The sequence below is a fragment of the Rissa tridactyla genome, chromosome 3 (genome assembly GCF_028500815.1).
Source record: "Rissa tridactyla isolate bRisTri1 chromosome 3, bRisTri1.patW.cur.20221130, whole genome shotgun sequence".
In the NCBI taxonomy this organism is placed as follows: domain Eukaryota; kingdom Metazoa; phylum Chordata; class Aves; order Charadriiformes; family Laridae; genus Rissa; species Rissa tridactyla.
Window position 1 is genome coordinate 60,634,986 of NC_071468.1, and position 21,273 is coordinate 60,656,258.

Sequence of the window (21,273 nt, forward strand, 5' to 3'; positions counted from 1 at the left end):
ATGCAAGAAGAGGGATTCACCTACCTGGTAAATTGCCGACTTTCCTCATGTACTTCCATTTCTGTGCTTTTAAATTCATTCAGTTCTTTCCGTATTGCTGCCTAATAAACAATAATGACATATGCAACCATAAGAAATAGGAATCTTAAGGAAAGCAAAGAGTCTGAAAGGAACCTAGCCCTACTCTTGCAAGTTCCCTTGCAGTTCCCATTTTCCAGTCTCCCTTACTGTAATCCATAGCTCTCACACATTTCGGATCATCAACATGACTGACTTTTTTCAATTACAGCAATTTGGAGTAGTAATACACTACGAAGAAGCTCAAAGTGTCAAACACCAACAATAAACAACGAAACACCAGATCTACTGCAGTGAGCAAACCAACCCCCTCACTGAAATATGTCACTTGCTACAGAAAAAAATGGGTAAGAGACTGGGTTATCTCGACAGTCACCTGCTGAGTATGCAGCCGCGCGTGGATAACATCTGCGGGGGCAGCCCCCGAGGAGCTGGTGAGTCACGCTGCCTGGACAGGCACTGTACACACAGCAGGGGCCCTGCACCTCCCCACTGGAGACAGGGCTTCAGGAATGCAAGATGAATAGCAGTTTTTAATTGGGATTAGTCACTTGGTTTGATTAGTTTTATGTAAATTTACATGAAACATTTGGACAGTTCAGGCTTGTGTTTTCAGCTGGCAGATACTGAAGAACAGCAGAAATTCAGTGCACTTTGTAAATGCCTTGTTACTTATGTTAAAAGAGTGATAAGCAATTTACTTCATCAAGTAATACATATAATTTCTGAAATATATTCTTATATATATACTACAACGGGCTTTTGTTTCTACCCCATATGCTTTCCTGTGAAATGAAGCGTCAGTTTGTTCTTACTCACTCTTTTCTTTCACCATTTTAAATAAAAGCAGTATCATTTCATTACTCCCTAAAGAAATTTCATCTGGGGTGTGTGCCTTTCAATGCAGAACAGACAAGCAGCAAGATAAAATTATAGCATCACCAGACTGCGGTCTCATAAATGAGAAACTTCATTTTAAGCAGGGGATGGTTCTGTTTAGCCACAACAGCATGCTTGCACAAGGCTGCTGGAATAGCTAGGAAGGAGACAGCTATTTCTGAGCACCAAATGAGCAGCAAAGACATCAGAGCTCCAGCTCCATAATACAGTTATAGTAAAATTTTCTGCTCCCACTGGAATTAGAAAAATGACTTCCCTGGGAAAAAAATGGGCAAGGGAGTTTCCAGGCAACCTGGGGTCTGCCTTTCTTCTGAGGCCAACAAACATGGCGATCACAGAACTAGCCTTGGGCACCTGCTCATCACAAAATCAATTGAGATTAAAAACTGCTACCCTAAAGTAGATAGGAAACTCTACTGTTTTCTGTAGTGCAGTTTACCGTGGTTGAACCTAGGTGAAAGTTGGACCTAAGTGAAAGTTGGACCTAGAACCTCTACTACCTATTATGTGAGGACTAGAGAGAGCTCAGCATCTCCCAGAACCAACAGCTACGAACACTTCTGGGTACATTTTTAGTATCTCCACCCTGACTTGATATGAGATTCTCCTCTGATTTTCAGATGAGCTGGCATTAATATTAAAATACAAGCTGAAATAAAATGAGCCCTTCATAGTCTTTAGCTAAAAGACAGTGGGTTCTTGCATGTATCACTTTTCACACCAAGCACATCTCAGGATTTTCATAAAAGCTGTTTCAGACCCAGTGCTAAAAGGGCCAGCACTTTTTGATACATGTATCCTACAGCTTTCCTTTTATGAAGTGGAATAGGAGGAAAATGGAAGAGTATTTTATAGTAATCTTTGACTGATCTGTTTTTAGAAGAGAATCACGGAATCATTTGTTAGGCAGAGGAACTATTAACTGCAGCGTGTTGGGGACAAACTTCCCAAAAAAGTGTGCTGCATGCATACGGTCAGCTCTTGCACTGGGGCAGTTGTACCCAAGAACCCTTATGAGGATGGAGCATCTTCTGCCTTTTTTCACTTGAATGAATTGCAAAAGTAACTCTTGGTGGCAGCAACGCAGGCTTCTGCCTGCGGAAACCTTGCCTGAATACAGGAAAGATGGGGAGGGACTCTTTATCTGGGATTGTAGTGGTAGGACAAGGGGTAATGGTTTTAAACTGAAAGAGGGGAGATTTAGACTCGATATTAGGAAGAAATTCTTTACTGTGAGGGTGGTGAGGCACTGGAACAGGTTGCCCAGAGAAGCTGTGGAGGCCCCATCCCTGGAAGTGTTCAAGGCCAGGCTGGATGGGGCTTTGAGCAGCCTGGTCTAGTGGGAAGTGTCCCTGCCTATGGCAGGGGGGTTGGAACTAGATGATCTTTAAGGTCCCTTCCAACTCTAACTATTCTATGATTCTATGAATTCCATGGGTTGTGGCCATCTTTGCGAACAGTGTGTGCCTGATTTAGCAAGGCTCTAAAAATCCAAGAAATTATGGCCTGAACTGCCATAAAGGAGGTAGCAAATACGCTCTTTAATAGGCACCTGAGTGTGTTTTCTTAGCTGCAAGCAGTAGATGCACAGTAGTACCATGACAATCTTGCTGCCTCCAGCAGAAGTCATTTGTGATGCTGGCGTCAAGAGAATGTAAACCAGAGGAAAGCCCCTCAAAAGTGACAGGCGCGAGCATTTTTTTATAATCTACATTCATCCCTTGCCTTGTCTGCGGGAGTTAACCTGGCCCAAGGCTTGTCGGCACGACGGTCGTAATCCGGAGAATCTGTGACCTCCACGTACTCATTAAATCGAAGGATTCTTCTTGCTTGAAGTTCAGCCACTGTAGGCCTCAGGCTGAGCTGTTAGTGGAAGGCAGAAAATAGTATGTTTAATAAGATGAAATAAAATAAAATAAAAGCTGAGGGTATGATGTAATCTCAAGAGAACTTTAATGGTATTTCTAAATAGGGTCACTTTCAGGTGTCTAAAAAAAGGCACCATCCTGGGAGTGCTGCACGGGAATGGGGAAGCAGCGCAACCTAATTTCTTCAATTACAAAAATAGTCTTTGTTGGGCAGGTCACAGAGAATCTTGACAGTTATCCCTGCAATATTAATTGTGACTTTGCAACTGTCACACCATTTACCCCACTAGGCAGTAGGTACATTTTGCGTTAATGATTACACAGTCTGCTGTGTTCAACTAATATATTGAAAATAAGCAGCATTTGGAGGTGCCTGCCTAACTAAAAAAATTAGCTTTGAACATCTAGGGGTCATTATGATGCCAAGTTGTTTCAGTCACCTCAAACAATATTCACTTTAATTAACTAAGGACAATCACATTAAGGAAATTGCATTTTTGCAGAGAAGGGCAGACTAGGCATACGTATGAGAACTTCCCCCATCCTCTCCCAGAATGAGCTCCCAAAGTCAGGGCAGCAGATCCATAACTGCTTTACTTCCAGGGGCAATGAGCGCAATCCCACCTGCAGCAGCCAAGACCACTGATGTGGTTAGAAGAACGGTGAAGGGATTTCTTAGGGCCCACACTGCTTTGCTGCTCCAGGGAAGAGTGGATCTACAGATGTGGCTGCCCTTGAACATACATGACAGCAGTGGTCATGCTTTCAGAGGAAACGTGTCATTTCTCTCCCATGCTAACACGGACAAATCTTAAGCACAGCCAGAACTCTGTATGCTTTTCCAGGTATGTGAAATTGAGTTTCCCCCAAGACAGACTTGGCACGTACTGCTTTTTAAACAGATTTCTAATCTGGGGGCATGACTGATGGACATTTGCAGTAATGTATGCACGTTGATTTTTAGAATAATTCTATAATCTTATATATTCTATAAATCTATGTACACAAATACACAACACAAAAAACATATCATCACCTTTCTACTGAGTCTACGTTTAATTTCTCTTTTGGCTTCCTGTTCTTCTTCTTCATTCTTTTCTGTTTTTAGAAGAGATAAAAAGGAGTGAATATTTAAGTATTATAATGGCACACATTGTATTTCTCTTGGTTGAAAGCTTCAGGACTTCAAGTCCTGGCTTGTGTTTCCTCATATTTCTGGGTGATGCTGCATATGTTGTCTGCTTTTTGGATTTTGTGTGCTCTCATTTCTTTTCCCTATCCTCATTTCCCCCGATTCTGTAGACCTCTCAAGTCACCGTTGTGGCTCAGGAACACAGCAAAGAGTAGATAGTGCCAGTTGTTTTCTTTCTGTGTAACAGCAAATAAGAAGTACCCTGAAAGAGCTGCCTAATGTTTCAATTACTTGTCCCAACATTAAAATCACTCTTGCTCTTACTTCCAACATGCCACCTATTGACTTTAGAGTAAGAGTCTAATTATTCATACGGGTCAAGAAAAAAGTTTGCTCTGAGTCTCTGAAAGGGGAAGAGGAACAAATGATAAAAAAGAAAAAGAAGAAAGTTACAGTAGGAAAAAGGTGATGCCAGTCCAAGACCTGCTCTGTCCAACACCAGCCCCAGGTTTCCATCAGCAAGATGCAATCGCACAGGCTTGCTGCCAGGATTAAGTTGTATCTAGTGGTGATGGTGATTTTACTGAGATACTGAAATGTGAATGTAATTTATCGTTTATTAATAGCTTTTCTCTTAAACAGTGAGGAAATGGATGGCCTCTTTCCATAGGGGAACTGTAAGCTGACTAAACCTGAAGAATGGAGAGTTAAAGATTGATCTACATTATAAGAATTTTTATTAATATATCTATCAATAAACAAGTTGAGTGCATTTAAGGACTTATATCTTCAAATGAGAATTCTTTTAATAACATCTTCACCTAACAAAATCAAAAGCTCTCTAGCTGTTTTAGGACAGGTAAATCATTGGTAGGCTTTTGTTTAAACATACAGTCTTTGCAATCAATAGGTGTAGTAACTGAGGTAATTAAACACAAACTATTAATTTGGGGTTCCAGTCACCTGGGAATGGTTTGACATAAAAAAATCTGTCCCTTCATGAACTGAGTTGCTTAAGTCTCAGGAATTCTCCAGCAGCAGACACAGCAGAAAAAATGCAGCTGGATATACACATCACTGCCTTTTCCTTAACTTAGTTTGCAAAATACATTCTTCATTATTCATACCGTGACATTTCTTTGCTATCTAAACCACTGTACCTCCTAAGAAGCAGCAATAAGTTGCCCGATGTAAGAAACAGGGGCTCACACTGCTTGATTCTTACTTTAAGAAACAATTACCAACAGCACCTGAAATACCGTTTTTCTATAGTTTGGGGGAGGATAAAATAACTCAAAAAAGTTGAGCTGGACTTCTACGAAGGTCGGAGGTTAGCTGCCTATTCCAAGCTGTGAAGCTGCCGCCCTGTGGGCTGAGGACCCAGCATGCAGATGACTGCACGAAGGGATGGCTGGACTTGGGAATCCACCTAGAAATGGGAGATGAGCAAGGCCATCATCTTAGCTGCTGGGCTAAGGGTCCAGGCACGTCCTGGAGCAGGCCATCAAGGAGAGCTGGAAGCCCAGCTTTTGGAGGACAACTCCAACAGGAGGCATCAGGAGCTTCCTTCACTCCTGGACAAAGAAGGTGGGGATCAAAGCCATGGGGAACAGAGAGTCTTCTGCATGAGAGGTCAGGGGGCAGGACATGGTTTATACATTCAAGTTTAGTTTTATTCAAAGAGGAGACTCAAGAGCTAAAGGAAAGGGACTGAAATCTGGTGGCTGCTGCTCATATACTGAATCTGCTGTTTGACAAACGGCCCTCCGTCTATGGCCTTTAGGTACGCTTGACTCGTACCTAAAGCAACTATTTCCCACCTCCAGCCTACTGGGCGAGTGTTGCTTTAAGCTGGGTGTTACAGAAACATTGCCCTGATACAAATTCCTATCAACAGTAACACCTACTATGTATTTTTGGTCTTTTAAGGCAAAAGTTTTGAAAGTTGCCTTAATAAGTTAAGAAGATGTGTGGTGCTAAAAATAATGGGTCTGGTTCTCCTGCTTCCTTCAGGTGGTGTGGAAGATTCCAGCTGGAGGGCCACGTTTTAGCTGCAGGTATGAACTGAATCGCTTGCCCAAACAGGAACACGTTAATGCACGGGAACACACTTCTGACTGCTTTCCACCTTAGAAGCAGATCTCATCTGTGTGATGTGGAGAAAGAAAATATAAACACAGCGTTCCCAGCTGCAAGTCCCCTCCTCAGATGTCCTGCTGCTGCCGTACTGGCAAAGGACGAGCCCAGCAAGCGCCCTTTGCTTGCAGGAGTCTCCAGTTAGACCTCTGCAAAGCTATGGTTTCCCTCCATCCCTGCCTGCAGCTCCTAGGAGGTCAAACTGGGATTTGACTCCTAACTGGAACAATTTTGTTTAGCACCACTTCAAATTAAAACAATCCACCAGTCAAAGCCAAACAAACAGCTTCCCTGGCATCTATACATTACTGCTCCTGCAACTTTTGCCACACTAAATCTGTTCACCTTCTGTTCTGTGGGACGTTTGTTTCATAGCAGAAGGTGAAAAGAGAAGAGAGAAATTGTTCTGCCTGAGGACTGCTCCGTTCTTGACCAGAAAGTACTCCTGGAGCGTAAAACTGAACTTTCCATTGTGTCCCTATGGGATTAGCTATGTTTAGACTTCTCTGTGGGCTTGCTAGGGAAAGAGAGAGAAAAGACAAACAAAGCTCTTGCCTCTTGCAGAGCTCTGGAACACACAAAGCGGTTTCTCTTCCCTGGTTTTACAGGCAAAGATTAATATTCCTTAACTAGCATCAAGAGCTAAACCCTGTTTTTCACAAAGCCATACTGGCAGGCATGCAGGTGCACAGTACAAGACGTTCACTGCCCCTTAGAAATCCAGGAAAAAATACAGATATCTTAATCCGACATTCCTGGAAGAATAAAGTTTCTTTGCCATAATGCAATACTATAAATACTACTGGCTTAAAACCAGTACACGGGAAACCTGTCTTTATTAAAAACACAGGGCTTTATCTATTCCTTCAAGTGGACTCTTGAGTTATCGTAACTTTGTTTTAGTGTGGGAAGACTCAGAAGTCTGGATAGTTTTATCCAAATTGTTTTTATATAAATCCGCCTGCGATGTCCTGCGATCGTGCTCAGTCACAGGATTTTCAGTAACTGGTTTATCTGGAAATATTATCAAAACAAAACTTCTTGCAAGACAGATTTCCTCACTAACTGGAAATACAAAAAAAAAAAAAAAAGAAAAAAATAGGGACTTTTTCTGAACCTCTTAAAAGATTTGGGCTGAACTTAATCCTGAAAGAAACATTTAGACCTTTAACCACTTAATGTAACCTTGAAGTCTGATAAATATTACTCAAAACAATACTTTCCCTTAGCTGCAGTTTACATACATGCAATAATATAACCCCTTCTCCCCATCCACTGCTTAAAAATAGGAGGAAGGAAGCTTTATGAAAGAAATCCCAACTTATTCACAAAAGCTGCCTACAACACCAAAGGCATTTAAGAGATGTAAACATTTTCTAATGATCCACAGGAAGGGAATGTAATAACTTTGATAAATAATATGACTGCCTTAGAGCTAACTTGCACCCTGAAAGGGCTTTGAGTCAGACCGCCACCACAAACCTCGGCTTGCTTTGGTTCACTTTGCTTTTTACCCACCACTGTCAATATTTTATATCTCGGTGATGAGCAAAATGCAATTTTGGATTCTCAACGACGCTGCCATTTTTTTTGTGATTTATAATGCTGCTTCCCAGCCTTCCTTTCTTGCTCTCCTTTGCCTCTTTAAGACAGCCCCCCGTCAGCAGCAGGAGAGGACGGCGGGAGGCATTGAGTGCAAAGCCTGGTACGCTGCCAAAAGCTTAAAGTAAACAAGCTGAAACAGGAGAAGAAATCTATTAACTGCTTTCCAGTCTTGAGCTACTTACTGCAAAATCAGTGAATGGAATAAACAATGGCAAAAGGGATATTAAATACATCGCAGGTTTGTTGCTAGATTAGTTATCTAGAGATTAGCCAGACAGAGAGGGCAGCAAGGAAGCCCAGCTGGTGCTCCCAGCTCAGTGGCGGTATCCTGGTCCACCAAACATGTTTTGGAATTGCCGTCCTCACATAGGCCAGTGTGAGCAGTTTATCATACAAAAAACTGTTCATATTTCAGATTTTATCTTTATTTATCTATGCAGTCTATAGGTTCAGAAATTATAGTCTTAGAAAGTCTGTTCACATTACGAATTGCACAGGAGTCCCTTGAACCTTCTCCTGCACACCATAATGCATGAACTGTAGCTTCACTTTTCGATAAGACATGGCACTATTTGGCTTGTGAGAGCGTAGACAACAGCAGTAGGATTTCATTGGCATGTATGCTTGCCTGAAAGCCAATAATTTCTATGTCTCCTTGATTTGCTGGCCTGAGCAGGTGACAGAGGGATCAGTCCATGGACTTTGTCAGGTAGACAGACCATTTTCTTTCTTCCATTAGCATGCTGTGCACCAGCGTGGCACAGATGAACTCCAACTGTTCTGAATGACTGTTGGAAATAATGGCATTATACCTGCTCTTTCAGTTACATCAAGCATGGAAAGTTCTTATACTTTAAGAATAGATGGGGTTTTGGATTTGTTGCTGTGCGTGAAATGCTTCCACGTGCATTTTCTTCATTTATTTTTTCTACTTAAGCATCAAGTACTAGCTACCCATGCTGGGCTGGAGGAGCTGGGCATAACAACTGTTATGGTATGTGCTTAGGTAGCATCCATATTATGGAAAGATTCGTAAAGGAAGACAAAAAATGCCTGTTCTGAAGTGTTTGCCAGCCTAAGAACAAACCCAACATAAGTAAATGGGAGAATAGGTATAGCAGGTAAACATCCAGTGGACTTCATTCCTCTGCCCCTGACTATTTGAATTATATACCTAAATTTTTCAAGAGGGATACTGAGGAAGGATTAAATCAATAGGAAGATATTCAGTGAGAACGTCTCATGCAAGTTTCAGTACAGCAGATGTCAGAAGTGGATATGGAGGCCATCAGGCTGAAGTAGTTGGCATATACCTATTCACTTTCTCCTCAACAGTTCACCTTTCCTCTTTCTACTCCACCTTCCAACCTCTGCCCTTATATCCCACCTCTGCCTCCTACTGATATTCCCTCCTCCTCCTCTTCCTCATAAAAATTAGGCGAAAGTTTAAACAGCCTTGAACTACTTCTAAGGGGTATCGAAGTCATTCCTGGTCTTTGGGACCAGCTTCAAGAAGTGGGATTAAGACAAGCAAAATTCAGCATCTTGAATATATGCAATTGTCACAGCTACCGTTACAGGTTAGTATATAGATCTAGCGTTGACACGTTATTTTCTGTAACATAATTTCACTCCAGTTATGGCTCTAACACTAGAGCAACAATGACAGGCTTCCATATGAATCCAACATATGCTCACTTTCTAAGTAAATACTAGCTGAAATCTGAATAAAATACTTACGCTTTAGGATATTTCTTTGCTCCAGCTCTTCAGTTGTAGGCCTCTGGCTAAGTCTCCTGTAAGAACAAAGTGATTGATTTAAAACCAGATCCAAAGAACACATTTTGATTTGCAATACAGCTTAAAAGGTGTTTCTCATATGGCCATGCTATTCTTTGCCATCAGAGGTATTCAACAACACAGGTAATTTCCAGACACAGTTATAATAACTGTGCCTGCAACCACAGTACCGAGGGGCCATTTGTTTTAAAAGGTGTACTATTGCCACTCCAACACATAAATAACTGAGAGTTGCATAACATTACAGAAATTGTACCAGCAAATTAAAATTCCTCATTTACAGGTAGAATTTTATGAACGAGTTCATAAACCTTTTTTGTCCCCTGGCACCATAATTATGATAAATTTTGCTATTGTAAGATTATTCTCAGATATTTTGAATGCAAATCCTATTCTTTTTTTTTCTTTTTTTTTTAACACAACATAAGCTATGCATTCCCCACTGATTTGTATATACAATGCAACTGGGAATTTTAATTGAAAGTTAATTTTAGTTACCTATATATAACAACTGCCATTAAAAAAAATATCTCGAGACATTAATTTTCTGGTTTGTATAGCGGAGAACATAGTTGATATTCTCTGTGTTTACTAAACGGGTTCACCTGTTCACTCGAGAAAGAGAGCAAGAAAAATTTCATCAATAAAATTAATTTTGCACATGAATAATGAAGGAGTCAGGGAGCAGGAGGAGGATGAGGAGGGCCGAACGCGCACAGGCATGCTCTGTCTGTCAGGAACTACTACTCCATCCAAGATGGGGATATTCAAGTGCAAGTCCCTGCTAACCAACGTGAGAAAAAGCTTGAACCATGGCATTGATTATTCTGGAGTCACTCTTATTCTCTTCCTCTTTTGAAAAACAAAAACAAAAAAACCCCAGAACCCAGAAGCTCTCAGATCTGTTTCTTGCAGAACTGACATTTTAAGTTTTTTGAGAAATAAAAATACTGTTTTCCAGGCAGTTGTACCACAAAGATCCTGCGCCACACATTGGGCTGCATTTAAAACGTGAACCCAGTGTTCTGGATTCTCTTCCTCCACCTCCGCCCAGTGAAACCACATTTACCCCACCGCTGATACCTCACTAGCTTCGTTCCAATCTGATGTCTGATTTCCTGCCTCTCCTCTTCAGATGTACGCTGCAAGATGTTTTTGTCTTCTAATTCTTTCTTAGATGGTCTGTTGCCAAGTTTGATAGCAAGAGTATCCCTGCGACGAATTTTACTTGCCAAAGAGCCTGAGGAAAGGAGGAGAAGGGTAGATTTAGTTCATTCATGCTTAGGTTACAGACACAATCTCTGAGTAAGAACTTTAATACCTCCCCAAAGCAGCCTCGTTCCCATATGCAGGAGAGGAATTTTAATTAACATCAAAAGAAAAAATAGTTTTAGCTCATTTCACAACAATAAAAAAGCTGAAAGGCTTGGATGAAAAAGCTACCAGCCAAATTGATAGAGGAGTTTTACAAACATCACTTGTCATCTCTGAAGTGATGGGATAAAAATGACAAAAGTGTCTTTGAAGTCTGATACATTACAGGTTGGTTTATTTATCTACTCAGTATATTTAGCAACTTGCTGCTCTTTTTCTTCAGCCTTAAATGGTTTAGTCTTGTTCTCTCATCTTTTCCCTCATTCTTTCAATTTTATTTTTTTTTAATCTAATACCACTTAGTTCTTGTATAGTGCTTTTCATCTTTAACTAATTTGTAAATTAAAGGAAAATATACACTTTAGAAAAGGGCTCTGAGTGCTTGTAAAGTAACCTAGACAGGACCTCCCCGGCACTGAAGCATCTGTTTATCCATAAAACAGACAGAGAAGGGACAAGGGCCATGCAATTGTGCCAGTGTTAGCTTCATCCAGCTGTGGAAGGAAGAGTATTTTCATCTTTAGTCCTCCCCTTGTGTCTTGATATTCTGACTGAGGGTGCTACATCTGTCCTTGGTTGGCAGGTTTTCATGACATTAGACAGCCTGGGAAGACCACAGGCTCTGAGCTCACTTCTCATCAGCCACCGTGCTGCTGTCTGAATACGTGAATTTTTGGTTGCTACCACTTTGGATCATATTCAAACCAAAAGCAGAACTGCAGAAGACTTCAGCTTCTCGATCTAGGAAGAGCGTCTAAGGAAAAATGCATCCATCCAGTGTCAAAGGAAAAAAAGGACCATTCATTTTCCCTCACCCCTCCTTCAGTACACAGCACTTTCGTGTTCAGGTCTTCTTCACTAAGCACAGAGAAGCACCTGCTCCTGAACAGCTGTGGGCAAGGCTCTCAAGCCATGGTTTGATGGTCATTTTGTTCTGACATAAGGCCACCCTGCAGGTGGTAGGGGTAGGGTTGCCCTCCTCTCTAACCCTGACAGGTTGTTGCTGCCACCTCCTTCACTCCAGCAAAGGTGCGACCATGCGGCAAGCTGGATCAGGGAACTGGTTCTACAGAAAATCAGCCACCACTGCAAAACCAAAAATGAGCGCTGGCCTAAGGAAAAAAGGAACAGCTGGGAGCAGGGATGAGGCAGAAGGCAGGCAGCACAACCCCCTTCAGCAGCAGCAAGGACTTTTGCCAAATGATATATGGTGATGATACAGCCATGACCCCAGATGAAATTTCAAAGCTGTAAACTTAGAAGTAATCCACTGGGATCTGCTCTGTCTGCTAAGGTGCTCCAATGCTTAAAAACGCCCTGATCAAAGAGGAACAAATGACTTTCAGATGGTGAAGCTGCTGACTGATGGGCCTCCTCTGTTGTCCACCCCTGCCTGTTACTCCCACAAGAAACTCTGGGATTTCTAGCGCAATTCAGCTGAAAGCTACACTGGTGCTTTAACAGTAGAGGCTAATTACATGGGCAAACCAAATCAATGGCTTGCTGATGCACTAATGTTGAGACCTTGTTCCATCCTCATGTTCTCCTGAACCTGCTCCTCCCACCTTCACTCCCATCTGTGCAATGCTTGAGCTGCTCCCACCATTGCATGGGCCCCAGCAGGTTTCTCATCACAATTGTCTGGGAGAAGTGGGACACATTTCTCAGTAGTGGTAACATATTAAATCATCTAAAACCATCCTGTGCAGCCATACCCTTCTCTCTTCACTTTGCACTAGCATGGGTCAGGCACGCTCACATAACACAATGTGCAAAAGGTAGCCTGCAACTTCTTGGTGGGATGCCCTGCCAGAGAACCAGATCCTGGAACAGAATCACCCATGGACTGATGTAGCAGCTCCATCCCAAAGTCTTTGCTCTCCTGAAGGCCACAATTTAATGGAGGCAGCGGCACAAAATCTTTCTGGGTGTAGATGTCTTTGGACTGCACTCAACCAGTAAGCTCCAGTTAGCAATCTGGATGCAATCACAGCAGCTTAGTAGGCTCTCTCAGCCAGCCCAGGCCAAACGTATATTAGATATACCCAAAGGTGGCCACCCCTTCCTAGTACACCCTTCTTGTCAGGGGCTTACTTTCAGCACTCGCATTATCATCATCGTCGTCATCATCATCATCTGTGTACAGTATCGGTCCGTCAGAGTCTGAGTCACTGCTGTGGCTCTCTCGGCTACTTTCACTCTCAGGAGGGGCAGCAGTGTCAGAAGCCTCCTCCGACGGTTCAGAGTGCGCCTGGTCGGGTGCCTCCGCTTCTTGGTCTTCTTTGGTAGCCAAGCTGTTAATTCAGAAGCAGACACGGCGTCACATTAATGCAAGCAGCACAGAACACAAATGGGAGAAAGGCTGTATAACCACATATGAAAACAAAAGTTCTGTTACTCAAACTTCTCTCTTTCTAAAAAACATACATACATAAAACATATACAAAGTATGTGTATGTATATACATATCTGTATGTATGTACGTTAGGAAAAAAGATGCAAACAGTCTGGGATGACATGCTGCAAAGCCTGTATAAAGAAAAATCCTAATGTCTTTTTTATTTCTTGTGGGATGGGACCAATAGTACATAAAAGCTACTAAGAAGAGAAAAACAACTCATAAAGTTGGGGGTGAGAGGAGCGAGCTGAGGAGTGGATGGGAGTGAAAAGCTTCATGTTCTGGAAGCCTAACTCTGTTTATTGTAAATATAGTTTTACTGCTGTCGAGTCCAAATGTTCATGTCCATCACTGATGAACATGGAAATCAGCAGCAGAGTGCCCTCTGTCTTGGGAAAATCTTTATGTAAAGGAAGGGAAGAGTAAGGGGAGAAGCAGCACAGGAACGTAATGCTGGTACAGAGACACCAGCAAGAATTTAAAGGAAAGTCTCTGGGACACTGGCATCTAGACTAAACTCTCTTGGGTTGTTACGAAAGATGCTGGTTCTCGTGGCAGGGAAAAGACAGATTGATAAGCCAGTTTCTTTTTCGCTGACAACTATTTTGCTTTAAAAATGTACTTATGACTTGCTCTTGACTAGATTTTATACTATCTGACACTTAGACAAGCTATTAGGCAGTGACAGACCGAACACCTACTAACCAAAGCCTGAAACTGTCATTTTCAAGGCTGCAAGTAAATTCAGCTATTGAACCGAGAGCTTTAGCAGTGAGATATTTAATGATATCCCCACAAAAAGTAAAACCCTCTTGTAATTCAGCATCTTTTCTTGTTTGCCTTTATGAGAGGGAAATAAAAATGTTATCAGCTACCAGCTGAACTGCTGACTGCAGTGGTCACAACAAGCCACGCAACGATGCAGGAGGCAGGTTATGAGCAATGACCTTCTGGGGAAACATGAGGTGCTGCAGGTGAATGGCTCAAAGACATTGGCAAAGAACAAATTGTGCTGGGATGCAACGCTGCCCTGGGCCTCCAAGAACAGGACACAAACTGTTACCAGTCAGCAGAAGAAACAGAAGAGATCCCCACGCACCCAGTGTCCCTTACGAGAAGAAACGTGGCTGCCTTGGCTGCGGGTCTTACCACTGACCCATGACAGCCATAACATCTTACCTTTTTGTGTCTTCTCCACTAGCATCTGGGCCGCTGTCTGGGGCCGTACTGCTCAGGCTTTCGTCTGTGCCATGCTCAGTCTGGAGAAGAGGTTTAGCATCTGAGCCGGGGACAGCTGGCCCTGCCACACAGCCGTCTGACACATCTTGGGCATCTGAGGAGACAGTGGGCTGAGCGGCCGCAGCGGGACAAGGAGGTGGAAGTGGAGGTGGAGGAGGAGCAGCAGTGGGAGGAGGGGGCACGACGAGCTTGCTCAGTTGCTCTGTGTCCTCCGTTTCGGAAATCACTATGGAAGGTTGCTGAGGCTCAGGTTTTTCTGCCTTTGCTTCCGACCTGTTGGCTGTGGCACCCGAGGGGGAAGCAGCAGCCCCGTCCGGTGCTGTTCGTGGGGCTGACTGTTTCCCAGGTTTTTTCTTGCCCCTGGGAGTCCCTGATGTGCCCGATTTGCTGGAAGTCTCCTTAGAGGCTTTGGGATGAGATGATGTGGACGAAGGAGATGGTGATGAAGAGGACTTGGAGACTGGTGGTTTTTTTGCATGAGAGGAACTAGCTAAAATAAGGAAAGATAAAGCATTTTACAGTCTTGGCAACTATATTATTTTTGCACTGTTCTTTCTGCACGGTTTCACATGTGCTGATATTTTGAAAATGAAAAAGTCACACTTGATACTTCTACAATCCTTCATCTATATGCCTGAGACGAGTAAATGTTGCAGCTCAAATTTCACCTTTGAGGTGGGAAAAACTGAAACGATGAATACTTGCCCAAGAACAGCAGAGGGGATCAGCCTCACGAATGGGTGAGTTTGATTCTAGCATTCTGCATCGGCCCTTTACAACTTGCCTGGACATTATCGAAAAAGCCCACTACGTGCTTAGTGCCCTGTTTAAAAAAAAAGTGCTACCAGACAGAGAAAACTGCCCAACCTTTTCTGTAATGTGAATTTTTGATATAAGCTCTAGGAGAACACCATGATTTTCCCTATGCTTTTCAATAAACACCTCAGGACCATTACAGATATCAGTTAATTACCTTTCACAATGTTATTGCAAATGGTGTGCTCCTAGTTAATGCCAAGCAGCAGAGGACAGCAAAACAAGATGTACTTGCAGGTCCAGCTGGGCATGTCCATAAAACAGAGACAGAAACCACTGATCTCACTCTGCACAAATGATCTCCAGAAGGAAGGAGGCACTGGAGGTCTTCATCTTACCAATAATCAACTCAGGTAGCCTTGAAAACGTAGCGACACAAGGTTTTTAGCTGTACAAGCTGGCCAGTGATGTTGTTTTTAATCCTGTGCTACTTACTATATTGAAGCATGTATGTCTCAATGCCCAAGTTTGCAAGGGATTTCAGCTAGCCTGCATGCCCATGTGCATTCCAGTCACATTTCTCATTGCTGTGTTGATGTGCCCATCATCTGGACTGGGAGCTTCAGACTTCTGACTTTCATTTAAAAAGCAATAAAAATGACAACCGTCTTAACGATTCAGTCCTTTTCATCAAAATGCATCCAACTCAAACACTTCTGCTGTAGTAAAAACGCATTAGCCTCAAGAGAACAAATGAAAGCATTATAAAGCTGCACAGCAGCCTTGCGGCTAAGCTTACTGAGTAAAACAGAAATCTGTAACAGAAATCTGCTGAAAGGCCTACTTTACTTATAAGCATTTAAATAAAAACAAAACCCCAGCAGATTAGGATAGAACCAAAATACAGATACTGGCCATAAAAAGCTCACAATATAAAAATAGCTTTCACAGTGAGACTGTTCTCAGCCTCAAAGAAGATGGAAAATAATTCAGAAGACACGTTACACTGTTCTCCTCTGTAGCTGCGTGTTACGGTTTATAAACATTTAGAATGCTGTGAGGGCTTTCAGTACATCTGCAAAAATCCACAGAAACTCATGACTTCAGGCAAACCACTGTCCCTCTTTGTGCTGCAAGGTAAAAGGCACAGTACAGAATCCACTGGTAACTGCACTAATCATCCACATCAACTGCAAATCACTGACTTAACTTACCGCCAAAACAAAAGGAAGCAAAGAAATGGTATAGGCAGCAGCTCGTAATTGCAGTGGAAATAGATGGTGGCTCCAACCTGCACATTATTTAGCAGAAACCTTACTGAGTAAGTGGATGGTATTAAGAAAGGGCTCTGGTTCTGATCCAGCAAAGCACTTAAACATAGGCTGGAGGTCAACAGAACCAGTTACATGCTTACACTTAAGAACGCCAACATAATACCAATATACAGCCACGCTATAATTGTTGCTGGGAAAATGTCAAAAGATGTTTGCATTGAAAAAAAACCCCTTGCATTATTCTCAGAACCCTTCTGGACCTGCAATTAGATACAGCAACTTCAAAGACTTCTCCCAGGGAAAATCCCCCCTACACTCTCACGTGGGTCAAAAGTGCTATTGCTGTTGTTGATTTTCACTGGGCTGGCTGACAATTTTCTGTCATGCCTCTTTTTCAGTAGAATATTTGAATTTTGTTTAAATGAAAAATTTCATGGCTGTTACTTGCCTTTTGGCACAAGTCCATGCTTACGTTTAAGTCCCCCCTTCTCCCAACTCCACTTTTTCTGTTTGGAAACCTACTGTGGTGCCCTCAGGAGAGCCAGGGCTCTGTTGTTACGCATATTCCTCTTTTCCTTCATGGGACTGGATCACTGGCTGTATCATGTGTTCACTTTCATGAGGATCTGATAAACCTCTTGTACTAAATACTGACCCGATCAGCTCTATTTATTAAGTATTGCCCTTCAAATGAACACAACGTGCCTAATGTTGGAAGAAATTGCCAGCAGAATATGTACTATTTTATATAAGGAATATATTGATAAATTTCATACCCATATGGTCTCAAGCATCGCATAAAATTTCAGCACGGCTACTAAGAGACAAATCTGGAATCTGAATGTATTTTAATTTAAGAACTGAGATACCTGAGAGCTTGTTACCGACCATTGGTCTAATAATTTCTTTATGTGATGGGTTGTTTTATTTCTGAAAAGTCTGCTGTTATAAGGCTCCTTCACCTGGGAAGAACTGAGTTTTCCAGCTGAATGTGAAATACAAGCAGCAAATTTGGGGCTTTCAAAATATTTATTCTTGTGGTTGTCTGATGTAGTAGGGACAGTTAATACCAAGTTAATGGATATTTTATGGCAAAGTTATTATTGTAACTCTAGCAATGTTTTAAAACAGCCCTCTTCTGTGTGCTTCAAATACAAAACATGCCAAAATGTACAAGCTATGGAGGTTTACTTGGAGAGAAAACTGGAGGGGCTGAAGGGCTTTGAAAGACTGACAGAGGATCGAAAACACAAAGCTTGTATAAGTTGGCCACTGCATATATACAGTCCATTCATCATAATACTGCTTGTGCTCAAATTATATCTGCATGTTTTCATTTTGGTCATAGTCTAAATTACAACCATTCAAACTCAAGATCAGTACTTTGAGAACAGCTACCTATAATCTTTAATCTAGCATCACTGCTGAATTCTGGTTTGAAGGAGTAGTGATAAACACATCTGCTGCATGCCTGATGGTGGACATTTTCCATTTCCAGTGCGTATTTAGAATCACAGTAAACCATCAACCGGCTCAGGCTGGCCATTTCCAATGACTTATAATTCTTATTTTTCAGCTAAAACAACTGCTACTCAACAGTCTTTAAAGACATCTTCAGGATTTTATCCTTTACCTCTTTGAGATCCTGTAATCTTGTCAAATTAATCAGAATAGTACATGTTCCCAGCAGAAAGTTACAGCAATACCAAGGTGGCTTTACTTTGGGGCAACTCATACGTTTGGTTTCAGAAGTCACCTTTTTCTTTCCTGCTGAGTCTTCAGCAGTTCTCTGAGCCATTTTGTTGCCGGCATTCACACTTGAGCTGGGAATTCAATATATGTGCTTGGTGTTGTGCATAAGTTCATTAAACAGTGATTTGTCCGCTCTCTGGGATGTTTGCAAACAGCAAAACCAGAGCTCAGCAGGAAGGTAGCTACATCCATGGCATGCCCTTCAGTGACACTGCTATGTACAAAGGCAGAAGTTATCGTACGACCAAGCCAAGCACCCCCATGCACATGCACCCACTGTAACTGGCACTGCCTGTGCAGTACTCACCAGCTTCTCGGTTTGCACTGTGACTTGTTGGCTTGGGCGGTGGGAGAGGAGGCTGCTTAGCAGGAGCCTTTCCCTTTTTTTTAGCATGAGGTGCTTCGTTACTCTTATGGCTGGTGGTGGTGGAAGCGGCAATAGCATTTTTTGGTGGTAGCGGAGCTTTTTTAGATTTAGACTTAGGCTTGGGTAGTGGTGGAGCATGGGGTGCCGGTATTTCTGGGCAGGGATCGGTAGTGCTCTCTATAGATAAGAAAGTGAACAGAAGCCAACTGACACAGACATACGCCACGTACGTTCAACAGCAAGCCTGACAACAAATGACTACTTTTTGCTGCTTGAGCTTTTGGGAATCAGGAGAGACTTCTTCATCTTTTGCCTCTTATTGAAGTATCATTTCAGAAAAGAATTACTGCCCATCTCAATTCAGGTCCTTCTCATGGAAGATTTTTGCCCAGCACTTCTCTCAGTCTCATCTATTCCTGATGTCCAAGGATCATCCTTAACGCTCAGTATCCCCAACTAGACTGCTGGCTGCAAACTAAACAAGGGAAATGTCATTTACTCCTCTAACAAATTCCCTCGGCTTCTTTCCAGCCCTCTGAGATCAACAGGCTATAAAACTCAGATTCATGTGAATCTGAATGTGAACAGAGCCATTCTCTCAGATGCGGGTTCAAATACGGCTATACAGCTGAATTTTTCCCCTGAATTTTTCTCCTAAGATGCAGATTATTTTGGGTATCTTCCCCAGGGTATTTCTACTCTTCAGAAAAGAGACGAAGCTAATTCAAATAGGATATCATTTGCCATGGGAATGAGCTCCTCTCCTGAAAGCTCTTTGGGTGCTGTTACAGGACTGCACTTTCAAGAATCAGCAGTTCCTTAGTCAACGGGCATTTGGACTGGATCTACATTGTGTTGTGCAATAGGAATGGCTCTGTAGAGTGAAAGAGGCAGCAGTGAGGACCCGATATCCACAAGGTGCAATTCAGGAGACTTGACTTTGGACTAGCTTCAGGCTACTTCTGTAGATTACACGCCCAGTCGTGGTGGGAGCACAAGTTCCTGAATGCATCTTTTGGCTTAGCTTCACCCAAAAGAAACCTGGCTTGTGTGCTCTGCAAACCAAAGAAGGGTAAGTGGGGATGACCAGCAAATTCACTTCAAAAGTGCAGGCCTAATGCCAAATGTAATGTAGGTGAGCCGTTTATAGTCAACATAAAAATCTGCAACATAATCGCTATGGTTGTAAGACTGGCTGTTCTGAGATGGCAACAGCTAAGGTTCCCACATGGGAATCTTTATCTATTCAATTACACCAATTCTGTGCCCATTTGGTCTCAAGATAGCCTTCCCAAACCTTCCAGAAAAAGGATATTATAAAAGCACACCACGAGAATCATACGGGCTTTATTTGCATCTTACTCAAAACTACAATGGCTGGGGAAGAAAGGAGCCAAGCAAATATTGCAAGGACTCCTAACAGTCTCTTATAACTCAAGAGGAAACCAATTTGTTTCTTGCAGTATGTTCCTATTAGAGCCTCGCTCTTACACACATTAAATGTCCGTTCCTGGATCTGGATTTCTGTTCCCTGCTCTCTTCCTTCCCATGTCAATGATTCCCAAGAGATAAGCAGCACCTTTTCACTTTGAGATTAGTAGATGAAAAACATATAATGTGTTGGACAACAATGACATTCTTCATCTCGGAAACAAAGCCTTTTCAACCTCTGGCTTAAGGCTTGTTAACATGAACCTAATGCATCACCTGCAGTTACTAAAAGCAACATGCACATATATGTCTCCTCATGAACTGAAGGAATTAATATTAACTGCCCGGTGTCTTCCTCCTTTATTTCCAGCCTATTATAGATGAATATGTTTTTGCTGGTGTTTTGCAAGAAGCATTGCATAGCAACCTTTTACAGCTTTCAAACAGATTCTTTTGAGTACAGATTCTTGTACTGCCTCTTAGTTTTCCAGAGAAAGAATTCTTGACGAGAGAAAGACTTCGGAAGAAGAAAGAAACATACATATTTGTTACATTTTGCTCCCCTCTTTTATAGCAAAAAGCATCTCCTTGTGAAGTTCTACCTACCTTCATTCAAAGTTGAAAAACTGATATAATTCTGGAAAAGCATGACATTTTAAAAGTTTAATTCCACTAATAACAAACATTGCAAGAGAAGGTAAGATTTTGTATTTTGAAGATCTTGAAGCACATGATGATCAGAAACAATTGTGTAAACAATTCTTTGATATACCTTTTACTTATAGGTCCAGCATGCTAAAATTTTATTTACTAATAAGAATGAATTTAAAACTTGTGTACTTATATACCATTACTGTGTTTTGTTTCCAGTCATATTAGTAGACAAAATATCAAAAAGAGAATGTTAACCTAGTAAAAAGAAATACATCATTCACCATATCATAAAGTAATACAGTGCAATTATTTAGAATATCAGTCAATCTACATTAAACTATATAACTGATTATATAATGTGTATTAGAATTTATCTTCTGATTCATGAAAAAAGTACAAAATATAAGGCTAAATCTTTACTTAGTTGCAAACAAACACATCTTAGTGACAATCAAATAATTTTCAAATTTGTTTAGAGAAATAACTAAAAGCTATAAATGAAAACCAAA

The 21,273-nt window shown here is 41.8% G+C and overlaps 1 protein-coding gene across 4 annotated transcripts in view; it reads right to left on the reverse strand.

The window, feature by feature from the left end:
• PHACTR2 (phosphatase and actin regulator 2) overlaps positions 1–21,273 on the reverse strand; it is a 141,546-nt gene that overhangs the window by 6,745 nt on the left and 113,528 nt on the right. For 3 of the 4 annotated variants that reach the window (XM_054195144.1, XM_054195143.1, XM_054195145.1), the window contains 8 exons: positions 18,620–18,856; positions 14,471–15,020; positions 12,988–13,187; positions 10,603–10,759; positions 9,460–9,515; positions 3,883–3,944; positions 2,704–2,841; positions 25–101 (listed from right to left, as the gene is read on the reverse strand). In XM_054195144.1, the coding sequence (XP_054051119.1) occupies positions 25–101; positions 2,704–2,841; positions 3,883–3,944; positions 9,460–9,515; positions 10,603–10,759; positions 12,988–13,187; positions 14,471–15,020; positions 18,620–18,856 (1,477 nt within the window). The remainder of the gene's footprint in view (positions 1–24; positions 102–2,703; positions 2,842–3,882; positions 3,945–9,459; positions 9,516–10,602; positions 10,760–12,987; positions 13,188–14,470; positions 15,021–18,619; positions 18,857–21,273) is intronic. The other variant, XM_054195146.1, reaches the window with a different exon arrangement.